Source organism: Lonchura striata, chromosome 14, assembly GCF_046129695.1.
Source record: "Lonchura striata isolate bLonStr1 chromosome 14, bLonStr1.mat, whole genome shotgun sequence".
NCBI classification, from domain to species: domain Eukaryota; kingdom Metazoa; phylum Chordata; class Aves; order Passeriformes; family Estrildidae; genus Lonchura; species Lonchura striata.
In genome coordinates, this window is record NC_134616.1 from 12,841,636 (window position 1) to 12,853,859 (window position 12,224).

The following is a 12,224-nucleotide window of genomic DNA, read 5'->3' on the forward strand; positions in this document are numbered from 1 at the left end:
TTGAATATGAATGCACACACTGTGTAATACACAATGTACTGCACTTTTGAGTCACACATCTCACTGAACAATAGCATTGTGACAGACCATTGCAGCCATCATTCCTGGTCATCTTATGGTGAGTGCATACACAGCATATTTCAGGCCTCAGGTATGAATCTTTACAGAGCAGAAAAGCAGGTTATTTTCTATCCCATTCTTTGTGATGAAAAAGTGACAAAAGAGAGAATTTTTGTCTCAGAACTTTTACTTTTGATAAGAAAGAGCAACCAATGCAATCCTGAGGCTCCCAGCCTCGCACCACTCCTCGCCCTGCACTGCTCCGAGCCCCGCACCGCTCCCACCGCTCCGGGCCCCGCACCGCTCCCACCGCTCCCGGCCCCGCACCGCTCCGAGCCCCGCACCGCTCCCGGCCCCGCACCGCTCCGGGCCCCGCACCGCTCCCGGCCCCGCACCGCTCCCGGCCCCGCACCGCTCCGGGCCCCGCACCGCTCCCGGCCCCGCACCGCTCCGGGTCCCGCACCGCTCCGGGCCCCGCACCGCTCCCGGCCCCGCACCGCTCCGAGCCCCGCACCGCTCCCGGCCCCGCACCGCTCCCGGCCCGCACCGCTCCCAGCCCCGCACCGCTCCGAGCCCCGCACCGCTCCGGGCCCCGCACCGCTCCGAGCCCCGCACCGCTTCTCGCTCCGCACCGCTCCGGGCCCCGCACCGCTCCGGGCCCCGCACCGCTCCCGGCCCCGCACCGCTCCGGGTCCCGCACCGCTCCGGGCCCCGCACCGCTCCCGGCTCCGCACCGCTCCGAGCGCTGCACCGCTCCCGGCCCCGCACCGCTCCCGGCCCCGCACCGCTCCGGGCCCCGCACCGCTCCCGGCCCCGCACCGCTCCGGGTCCCGCACCGCTCCGGGCCCCGCACCGCTCCGGGCCCCGCACCGCTCCGAGCGCCGCTCCGGGTCCCGCACCGCTCCGAGCCCCGCTCCGGGTCCCGCACCGCTCCGAGCCCCGCTCCGGGTCCCGCACCGCTCCGAGCCCCGCTCCGGGCCCCGCACCGCTCCGAGCGCCGCTCGCTCGCGGGGCCGCGGCGCCCCCGCGCGGGGAAGGGGAAGCGCCGCGGCCGGCGGGGCTCGGGCTCGGCGGCGGCTCACGACACCGCCCCCGGGCCGCTCTGCCGGGCCCCGCCGCCTCGCCGGGACATGGCGGCGGCGCGGCTGTGCCCGTGCCTGTTCCTGTGCCTGTTCCTGCTCCTCCTGCGGCTGCCCCGGGATGCCTTCGCGGCCGGCCCGGCGGCGGCGGGGCCCGGAGCCGGGCGCGGGCCCGGGGGTTCGTTCTGGCGGCGGGGGCTGGGCTGGGGGAGCGGCCGGCGGGAGCCCGGGGCCGAGGGGATCGCTGTGTCCGGGGGGATCGCTGTGTCCCCGGGGGGATCGGTGTGTCCCGGGGGATCGGTGTGTCCTGGGGGATCGGTGTGTCCTGGGGGATCGCTGTGTCCGGGGGGATCGCTGTGTCCCGGGGGATCGGTGTGTCCCCGGGGGGATCGCTGTGTCCCCGGGGGATCGGTGTGTCCCGGGGGGATCGCTGTGTCCGGGGGGATCGCTGTGTCCCCGGGGGGATCGGTGTGTCCCGGGGGATCGGTGTGTCCTGGGGGATCGGTGTGTCCTGGGGGATCGCTGTGTCCGGGGGGATCGCTGTGTCCCGGGGGATCGGTGTGTCCCCGGGGGGATCGCTGTGTCCCCGGGGGATCGGTGTGTCCCGGGGGGATCGCTGTGTCCCGGGGGATCGCTGTGTCCCGGGGGATCGGTGTGTCCCGGGGGATCGGTGTGTCCCGGGGGGATCGCTGTGTCCCCGGGGGGATCGCTGTGTCCCGGGGGGATCGCTGTGTTCCCGGGGTCCCGGTGTGTCCCCGGGGTCCCGGTGTGTCCCCGGGGAGGTTGCTGCTTCAGCCGCCGCCGGCGAGCGGGTCCTGCGCACGTCGAGCCCCCAGGACAGTCCTCCACCTTGAGAGGGCGTTTTAAAAGACGTGTGTCATCAATTGAGGAAACATTTTTTATCTGTTGGGGACAGAGCTACACAGGACTACCGTGTTGTTTAACTGTGGTTTAATACCCTTGCCCAAGCTTGCAGGCTGTAGAATTCGGTACTAGGTAGATCTATAAAAGACATCTTTATTTTTACTTTAGCCAGCTGCAAGGACTTGCCGTCTGTAGCGACTGGAGAAAATACCGTCGTTGCAAGCAATGAAATAGGAAGGGAATGAAAACTACTGTATTTCTGTCTAGGACAAATAAGAATTTCTGTCTTTAAAGAATTAATTGCATTGTTTACATTCTCTTGCAAAGATATTTTTGCTCATTTTTTAAATTTTACTTTTGTCCTCAAATGTGTTTGAGGGTTAAAAACTGATATCAGCATAAAGTAACTGCTCAGGTTAATTTATTGGTTGGAGGTTAATTTATTTCTGTTTCTTCATAGATGGCATGAATGTCTTGTTTATAATTGTGGATGATCTGCGTCCTGTGTTAGGCTGCTATGGAGATAAACTTGTGAAATCTCCTAACATTGATCAACTTGCTTCCCAAAGTATGGTGTTCAGCAATGCATATGCCCAGGTGAGATAAACGACTTAAACATGTTTTCTCTATGCAAAATAATTACTGGTTTTATCACAGTAGGTGTTAGGCAGACCACTGGAAACAGCAAGTATTTATTAACTTGAAGTATTTTCAGTAGAAAATAAATGATTGGGCTGAACTGTAGTGTTTGAACCTATCTTTACTAAGGTGATAAAAATGAAAACAGGGCATTTAAATTATGGTATTTGTGTAGCCTTTGGAGGAGTAGATTGCTGATCAAGTGTTTTCACTATTTGCAGCCAAGTGCTGCTTAAAAATACCATTTTACTAAATTAAAATATTCTCTTTTTCTACTGCTTACAAAAGATTATGTTTTACTTTTTAGTCTTTTGAGGGAATCAATTCTATAGACTGCTATAAAGGAGCAGTTTGTGTGGTACGCATCAGTCTAAAATAGAGAACTGAAAACATCACTAATTGCTCTTCACTTGAATACTCTGTATAGGACATCTACATTCCCAAGTTCCTCTCTGCTGAGAAATTAGAAGTTTGGGTCTAATTCCAACCCAAAGCAGTAACTCTTGGGTTTTGTCAGTTTTTGAGGCAGAATTGGTCAGACCTTTGGACCGTAACCCAGACCTCCTGTGCTTATCCTTTCTTTATTCTTAAGGCAGTCCAGATCAACTACACTTTTGGCTTTTATCAGCGCAGTCGACCTGCCACTGCTGCTTAATTGTGTGTGATGTGAGCAACCAGATTTCAAAAGCACTGCCTTTATGAAACTTGACTTACTTTTTAAAAAGCTTGCCATTTGGAATTGATACTCTTAATAAGAGTTCATTCCAGCCTGAGGTGATGTGAAATTCATTCCCTGTGATTCCCGAGTTTTCAGATGATTGTGATGCAGCTATCAATGCCTTGAGAGGCTACCTAGAAGAGAGGCTAGACAGTGTTGAAGGAATAAAGTAGGTATTTATAAAAAAGGCCTTCAAAGGATATAACTTGGGCAGTGCAAGAGCCCAGCTGAGGCTGCACCCAAGATGGACGATGGGTCATAACTTTTCACACTTTTATAAGTTTTGGTCCATTTACATTTTGGAGTTAATTGTCCAATTACAGCTTCAGGTTATGAAGTCCCATCCTCCCAATTTGCCCTCCTCAATTCACTGCTGTTTATACTGTTTATATAAGTGCTCTATACTTACATTAGTTTTATTGTTGGTCCTGGAGCTGCAATGGTGTCCTTGGTTCTCAGGCTGGAAAAGGATTGTTTTGTCTAACTAAACTGTGAAGAGAACTTGCTAACTCTTTACATGAAATTCAGAGTTACATACTAATGCAATACAGAATCTGGAAAATATGAAAGCTAAAACTTAAGACATCACTATGCCCAAGGTAGTTGATATGTGTGGTTTGGTTTTTGTCCCAAATGTCTCTCCTTGGCTCCTTTCTCCTCAGCAAGCTGTGTGTGCTCCCAGCAGAGTGTCATTTCTCACTGGCCGCAGGCCTGACACCACCCGGCTCTATGATTTCTACTCCTACTGGAGAGTTCATGCAGGAAACTATTCCACCATGCCCCAGTATTTCAAGGAAAATGGCTACGTGACCCTATCTGTGGGGAAAGTTTTTCATCCTGGTATGGTTTGAATTGTCATTTGCTTAACACAGAAATGCTTGATGTGTATAGTCTCACAAACGTAAATGAGTATTGATGTGTGATTCTCTTCTATATTAAGAACCTAAATCATAATCATAAGCCAGATTTTACAGTGGTTGTCATTAAGTCTTAAGGCATTAGAGATGAATGTATTAGATTACTTTTATCTAATGGATGTTTTCACATCTTATCTGGGAATTGTGGGAATAGATGTTGTACATTCTAAAAATACATCTGGAAGTTAGGTATCTGCTGAAAATGAAATTATTTGTTGGCTTATTTCTTCCTGTACATGCTTCATGTCTCCTAATAGGCTGCGAGTCTGGATCAGGATATGACTAATGCTTCAGGTTCAGTAGGAAATTAATTCACTAGTTAAAAAGCAATAACACTACTGAGTTGAAAAATACTGTAATACTGATCCTCTTTTTGGCAGTTCCTTATCCTAGAATATACATGAAGACTGTTATTAATCCTGGGTGTTTTTTTTTTTTTTTTTGGGGGGGGGGGTTTGGTTTTTTTTTTTTTTTTTTTTCCGTGTTCCCTGAAGTAAGATTCTTCAACAGGCTTATATGTCCCTCACTAGTACAAGGTGTATTTCAGGGAAGAATATCTGTCTTAACCAAGAAATAAAAGTCAGAAAGTTTATCTTTTCCTCAGTTGTCAAAGATTCATTTGAAATGTCTCTTAATTTAACATATTAAAAAAAAAAACAATTGAAGACAAGTTAAACTTGTGTCTGAGCTTTTCCTTGTTCAGTGAACTATTAGAGCATTCTTAATATCTTTATCCATTCCAGGGGTTTCATCCAATTACAGTGATGACTATCCCTACAGTTGGTCCATTCCACCCTTTCATCCTTCAGCTGAAAAGCATGAGAATGATAAGGTAAGTGTGATTTGTGGCACCCTAACAGAGACGGGTGTTCAAGATACAAACAAGTTCTTTGTATCAAGGACAGGCTGTGCCCTCTGGGTTTTGAGGCTGCACCCTGTGCAGGATAACAAGTAACCACTTCAATGCTTTGTTTCTGTGCTTTCTAAAAGAAGGCCTAGGTTATCAGATGTGTGTTTTGTTAATCCATGTGCCTGTCTTGCAGATGTTTTAAGTATTTCTAAATTGGTATTTGGAAACTTCAGTTACTGAGATATAAGCAAGAATAATCCTTGTTTGTGTCTAGGTTATGGATTCCTTTATCTGAAAAGTGTGGTTGTCAACTTGCACCTGCAACTGATCTGGCTTTGCTTTAGTTAGTGACAAAACATTGTCAGTAGTCTTGGTAAACTTAATGTGATAAAGAACTCAGGACTCAGTGAGCAGGGGCCATAATTAAAATAATGTTTAAATAATGTGAATCTTTATAATCTGATCCAGCTTTCTAGAATGTTTGTTGCTCTTAAGTGTGACATAAAAGAATCTGTTTTATCTTTATGCAAACATTGCATTGGCATCATGTGTTGGAGTCTGTACACAGCCCAGCCAGGACTGCAATCATGAGAGTACAGAGTCTTGGCAGTGCTTTGGTCTTGGGTTTACTGCTGGAAGAAGACTGGTTTTAACTCCAGCAGCATTTGCATCCATGACATAAAGAGAAGTAGCTTCATTTAGCAACCCTCCCACACATGCTGCTGAGGCCACCTTTCCCTGGCCACTGTTTAATCTAATTTATCTCTTTTCACTGATTACACATCAGCCACTGCTGGCATTTGCTCAGAAACTAAGTCAGTAGTTTCCAGGCAGCTTTCTATGAACTCTTGGGGTCAGAAGGAGCTAAAATATATGTATATAAAGGAGAGCCAAATGCTGCTGCATCTCCATTAGATCAGAGATTCTGTTCATCATAGAAGCTGTGGGCTTGTGACCCATGTGACTACATTCTACCCAGGTTTAGAGAGGATTTCTGCATTTTCATAGGCATGGAAGTTGGTAGAGACAAATTGGTTTTAAAGTTACAGAACAAAGGATTTTGTCATTGTATTTAACAGAAGTTACTGAACTAATTTTTTTTCATGAAGACTTGTAGGGGTAAAGATGGAAAACTTCATGCAAACTTGGTGTGCCCAGTGAACGTGACAGAAATGCCTGAGGGGACTCTGCCTGATATTCAGAGCACTGAGGAGGCCATACACTTACTGAATGTCATGAAATCCACCAGGCAAAAGTTCTTCCTGGCTGTTGGTTACCACAAGCCACATATCCCACTGAGGTACCCACAGGTGAGGAGACTGGAACCTGCAGGAAAGGGAACTTAGACAAGTGTTGCTTTGAATTATAAAAGCTGTTCCCACAAATGCTTTATTGCTGTTTCTGGAAAGGGAGTTGGAAAGCAGCCTTGATTTGGTGTAACTCAGGAGTCACCTGTGATGTATTTAATTTAATGAGAATGAATTGTGACTCCTCAGCCAAAAGCCAGGCTTCTGCCACCATGATGGTGACTGCTATTGCATGGAGATGGGCTTCAGCTTGATGGACTATGGCATAATGAGGCCTTAAAGATCTTGTATTTTATTCTCTGTTTGACTTGGTGGCAAAACTCCCACTGATTTCAAAGTGGTGTTGGACCTTTTATTAGTGTTGTTTTGAAATACAGGAGGCTGGGTTTAGGTATTTACTAACTCAGTATTTTTCAGGAATTGGTTGGGGATGTCCAGTATTGCTGTTTCACACTCTGGCAGAAGGGAAATGAAGCCTTGTAAACTGTAATATTAAAGAGCCCTGCAAGGGAAAGTCGTTGCTGTTTAAACACAAAATTAACAGTATATGTTGGAGGTGAGGATAGTCTTTATATGTGTTTTAAAGGAATTTCTTTATATGTGTTGTAAAGGAATTTCTCAAGTTGTACCCCTTGGAAAATATCACATTGGCCCCAGATCCCTGGGTGCCTAAGAAGCTACCTTCTGTGGCATACAACCCCTGGATGGATATCAGGCAGAGGGATGATGTGGAGGCATTAAATGTTAGTTTCCCTTATGGAGCACTTCCAGATGATTTCCAGGTAAGCTGTCAAGCTTTGTCTGAAATCAAACTGCCTTCACTTGTTCAAATGCAAGGGAGGAGTCAGCTCCTGGGTGCTCTTCGATGCTCCCAGTTACTCAGCAACTGGCCATTTGCAATTTTTCTGCCTTGTATACTGTCACCTCTAGCTCTGTAGGCAAGCCTTCACTGTCACTGCAGTTCAGGTTGCATGTGAGGGAATGTATGTAACAGCTACCAATGCTGTGTTTGTGTTCATTATCTGAGTCTGTTTGCCTGTTTCAAGCCAGCACACAGTGTATCTTCTTTTGCAAGATTTTCCTTGACTCTCCAGTCCTTATGCCAAAATTAGGTGCACTGGCTAGACCTAGAGATGCAGAATGGGTTGGTTTGCAGTGTTTGTGCTTGAAAGCACTTCTGGGAGGGGGAATTTTCTAGCTACCTTCTCCCAGTTTACTTTTTCTGGGACATTAATTAGGCTACAGACAATTAAAATTAAAGCTTTACAAGCAGAGTCCTTTAGTTCTTTTACAAAGCCACCCCCAGGTTCTGCTGTATGTGTCTGGGGCAAACCTTTTTCTTTCTCTCCTGTTCTCTTAACTTGCAGCGGCAGATTCGTCAGAGTTACTATGCAGCAGTTTCTTACCTGGATGTACAAATTGGCCTGCTTCTGAGTGCTTTGGATGATGCAGGACTCTCAAATAACACAATAGTAGTTTTTACTGCTGATCATGGTAAGCATTTCAATCTTTCTCAAGCTTACTGTTAAGAACTTCATTGTGCAACTCAGTGCTGGCATATTAATCCAGTGTGTGTTTCTGTAGTGTCAAGCAGAGCTGTCATACCTTGTTCCTCTGGCTTCTCTGAGCCAGATTGAGGGGACTGGCACTGGCTTCTGTGGCTGCACAGTTCTGTCCCCACAGGCACTTTTAATCAGGTTGAGGATTTGCTGGTGAGGGATGAGGCTGCCTGCCAGGACACAGGGCTGAGCTTGCTGTATTCCCAGCCCCTACCCAAGGAGTGACTGTTGCTGGGAATTGTGCTTGAAGAGTACAGCCACCACTCCTCCCCCCTTACCATTTGTAGAAAGCCATCTGGTACAGTGGGTAACAGGCTTTCTCATTAACTGCTCAAGTGTGTTTTCCTACACTTGTCATTGCTGCTTGCAGAGCATCTAAACTGATAGGGATATGGTTCCCTCTCATGAATGAGATCCTGCACACTCTGGATCCTGGTAAAAAACTTAATTTGAGCTGTGGGACAAATAACTCATTTGTATACCTTGTATACAAGCATTTATTGCTTGTTTCAATACTCTTAATATTCATTAAAATAACCCTGTCATGATCCATTTGATTGTGGGATGGCTTAGCTGATTTAAACCACTTAGGATGTGAATTAACTACATCAATTTAAAGTCATGTATATAGTAAATTTGGGTTGACTTCTGTAAGCATGTGTATATAAAAAGCTCTTACAAGTTGCAAAGCAATGGATTAATACTTTTGGTACTAAAGTGAGACTAGATGTTCCTTCTGACTTGTTTGTAAACTGATTTTTTATTTTCTTTGCTTTGGATAACTGTAAACAGTTGGTGTTTCCAGTACCATGGCTGGCAAAGTGATCAAGAAAAAACATTTGTTAACATAGCTATCACAGAGTTCCTTTGTCTTCCCCCAAAGTGAAGTTGGCAGTGTATCTGCCTGGAAGGAAGTCATGTTGGCATCTCTTTCAAGAGGACGAGTAGAGCTGAAAAGTTTTATCTCTATTGCTTCCTCAGGGATAGCATCCTGATATGGCAGTCTGGCATAGAGAGCAGCCTTGGCTCCAAGGGATGTTCAGCTACAGTGCTAACAGGAGCATTGGAAAGCTGGCAGCTGCCCAAAACTTAAATGAATGCTTTGTGAAATTGATCTGGAGACTCTTGCAGACACTGTGACACACCCCAATTCCTCTTTTCTGCTGCTTTAATGCTGATTTCCTAATTCTAATCTTGAGAATCTATACATAAGGAAAGGTGTAATTATTTCCTTTATGAAAGAGTATCAAGTTGCAAGATTTATGTGGCTGTTGAAATAGTTTTCACACTAGAGAAAAGCCTTGTTACATCTAAATACAGATTATTTACCTTTTAATATAACCTTTATAATAGACTAGTGGCCTCAGCAGTCAGATTCAATTTATAATGAAGAAGAAATCACTACTAGATTACAAGCCAGTGTCTGCTCTGAATTGTCTTCTTTGTCACCTAGGGTGGTCCCTGGGAGAACATGGTGAATGGGCAAAATACAGCAATTTTGATGTTGCTACCAGAGTGCCGCTGATGTTTTATGTCCCAGGAATGACAACTTCCCCTGTCAGTCAAGGAGCAAGAGTCTTCCCCTACCTTGACCCTTTTAGCTATATTGGAGTCTCAGTACCTCAAGGTAAATTTACAGTGCTTATTTTATTTTGCAGTGGGTAGATAGAGGTGGTTGTGTTGTCTCTGGGCACCTTAAGAATTTACTTTGTCTTTCTGAAGAGCACTTTTTCAAACTAATGGATATGATTATCTCTAAGGCTATTGGAGAAACATAAATGCTGAAGTTTTCTTCTTAAAAATGCATCATAAGTGCATTGACTGGCATCTTCAAAGCTAACTGCTGCTCCTTAATTGCCTTGATTTCGGTACCCCCAAAAATCCTGTACAGAGCACTTTGAAAAAAATTCCAGCTGAATTATTAGAAAAAATTGTTGTCCAACCACCGTGTTCCATAACTTATATTTTGATATTATTTCTTCTAGGGCAAAGTAAACAAGTGGTGGAACTGGTATCTCTGTTTCCAACACTTGCAGAGCTGGCTGGCCTGCCAGTCCCTCCTGCATGCCCAGAGATGTCCTTTGGTGTTGTGCTGTGCACTGAGGGGAGAAGCATTGTCCACTATTTTAATATCTCTGAAGGAGAGGTGGGAGAAGGCAAGGAAGGGTGTGCTGACGCTGACAGGTGTTTTAATGAAGAACCTGTTGCCTTCAGCCAATATCCCCGGCCTGCAGACACTCCCCAGTGGAACTCTGACAAACCAAAGCTGAAAGACATCAGGATCATGGGCTATTCCATGCGTACCATTGACTACAGGTACACCCTGTGGGTTCAGTTTGACCCCAACAACTTCAGGGCTAACTTCGAGGATGTCCATGCAGGAGAGTTGTACATGATGGAGAATGACCCAAACCAGGATAATAATGTCTATAACAATACTTCACATGGTTGGTTTTTCAAAAAACTTCTTGGCTTTCTAAAGCACTAGGGTTCAGAAACTTTTGTGCTTGTTCTTGCAACTGAATTAATGTATAGAACCTTTCTTTTGTATAGAACCTTTCTGTTGTACAGAAGACATTTGGATTGAATAAAAATCCTGTTTGTATCAAAACAAGCTATTGCCTTTGTCTTGTTATGGCCCTTAGTGCACTGAAGTCGTCAGAGGGGACTTCTATATCTGTTTGCAAACACAAGCTTGTAACACTTCTGAAAAGGCCACACAGAGCATCAAACCCATACTGTGAAACATCTCAGTGGTCTTCTGTAGCAAGTGAAGAATTAAATTTCATTATCTGTGCTGAAACTGTTGGTGTGCAAGGTGAAAAAACAGAAAATTACAAGTTTGAGTGGCCATGTGGAGAATGTAAATTGCAACAGAGGGGCCTGTCCCCTTAACCTAGGAGACCTGGGGCTGGCGTGGTCCAGTAAACAATTGGTAGTGGGAAGGGCTGAGGTATTTTCTCTCATTAGCCTTACCTCTTACTATTGCCCAGAGAAAAACTTCATATGTTTTATCCAAAATTTAATGATTTCAAATAAAAGCTTTAATTTGGAATTCATGCTTCTTATGATACATCAGAAGAATCTGAATTTTTAATTAGTTAATGTGTGTGAAATGAGTGTTTCATCACTGAAATACTAAATAAGACTGGGGGCTTAAGGTAACACTAATATTCTCTTTTGTGGATTTTCCTGAGGACTGGTCTAATGAGTCTCCACAGGAGAGAGGAGATGGAAACCTTTAGCTTTCGGAGCTGGCTGGTTGCAGAACTACTCAGTGCACTTGAGGGTTGTCACATCCAGTGACAGAGACCTGCATATTTGTCTTCCTAGGTGCTAATGGGCTTTGCATTCTGCTTTGGACTAGAAGAGCTAAAAGCCTCCCATTTAAATTTTTAGTATGGCATTTAGCAACACAGGATGTGGAGCATTAGTTGTCCTAAGCTTTGCTGTAGGTAATGTCCAGATGGCCAAATGCATTAAGGTAAATATGTTTGGGAGCTTGTATTGAGAAAAATGGTTTTGCTGAGTATTTTATGTAAGTGCTGTCTGTACTTTGTGCTCACAGCCACAAGGTACACAGTGCTTTAGTGTGAGGGCAGTAATTTGTGCTGTTTTCTATCAACCTGCTGGATTTCTGCAGTTCTGTCTTGGTAATCAAGAGTCTTAAAATTTGTACCTTAAAAAACAAGAGCTTGTTCAGATGGTATTAACTCTTGCTACCTTCCTTAATGAACTGCTCCAATTCCTACCAAAAGCCAGCCATTACTTGTCTTCCTCAGATAAATTGACTTTAATATCCTGGAGGAGCCATGGATATAACTTTATTTCATTAAAATCCATGTGACAGTCTTATTCCTAATTAATGTAGGGATACCCACCATGCATCTGATTCTCTGTTAGAAGACAGTGGTTATTTAGTGCCTTAAACTCAATTACAAGAATGTATTTCTTATGAACTTGTCATTTGTTTTACTCAGCCTGAGATCCTGTGTGTTCTACAGCATTATTATTCCAGGTAAAAATGTATTTTTCCCTCATTTATGCATATATACTTAGATCTTCAGCTGGTGTGAAGTACTTCAGTTATGTGTAGCAGATTCAATGTAGCTATACCAATTTCACACTGCTGAAGGTGTGTTTTACTGAGTGCAGTGCCGGGCAGAGATTTGGAGTCTGATGCAAGAGCTAATTATATCTCTGACACACTTTCCTTCAAAGGAAAATCAAA

At 45.3% G+C, this 12,224-nt stretch overlaps 1 protein-coding gene across 1 annotated transcript; it reads left to right on the forward strand.

Moving 5' to 3' along the window:
• Positions 1 to 1,178: 1,178 nt before the first annotated feature.
• IDS (iduronate 2-sulfatase) lies at positions 1,179 to 10,607 on the forward strand. Its single transcript, XM_021547758.2, has 9 exons — positions 1,179 to 1,317; positions 2,464 to 2,600; positions 4,023 to 4,200; positions 5,021 to 5,109; positions 6,237 to 6,437; positions 7,046 to 7,216; positions 7,802 to 7,928; positions 9,447 to 9,620; positions 9,979 to 10,607. Exons 1-9 carry the CDS (start codon positions 1,191 to 1,193, stop codon positions 10,479 to 10,481), a joined length of 1,707 nt encoding a protein of 568 aa, XP_021403433.2. The 5' UTR covers positions 1,179 to 1,190; the 3' UTR covers positions 10,482 to 10,607.
• The last annotated feature ends 1,617 nt before the right edge of the window (positions 10,608 to 12,224 follow it).

Excerpts from the sequence above, each read along its gene's own strand:
- IDS (XM_021547758.2), top strand. The coding sequence starts at position 1,191 with ATGGCGGCGGCGCGGCTGTGCCCGTGCCTGTTCCTGTGCCTGTTCCTG. Across the intron at positions 4,201-5,020 it reads GGGGAAAGTTTTTCATCCTG|GGGTTTCATCCAATTACAGT; the intron begins GTATGGTTTGAA and ends TATCCATTCCAG. Across the intron at positions 5,110-6,236 it reads AAAAGCATGAGAATGATAAG|ACTTGTAGGGGTAAAGATGG; the intron begins GTAAGTGTGATT and ends TTTTTCATGAAG.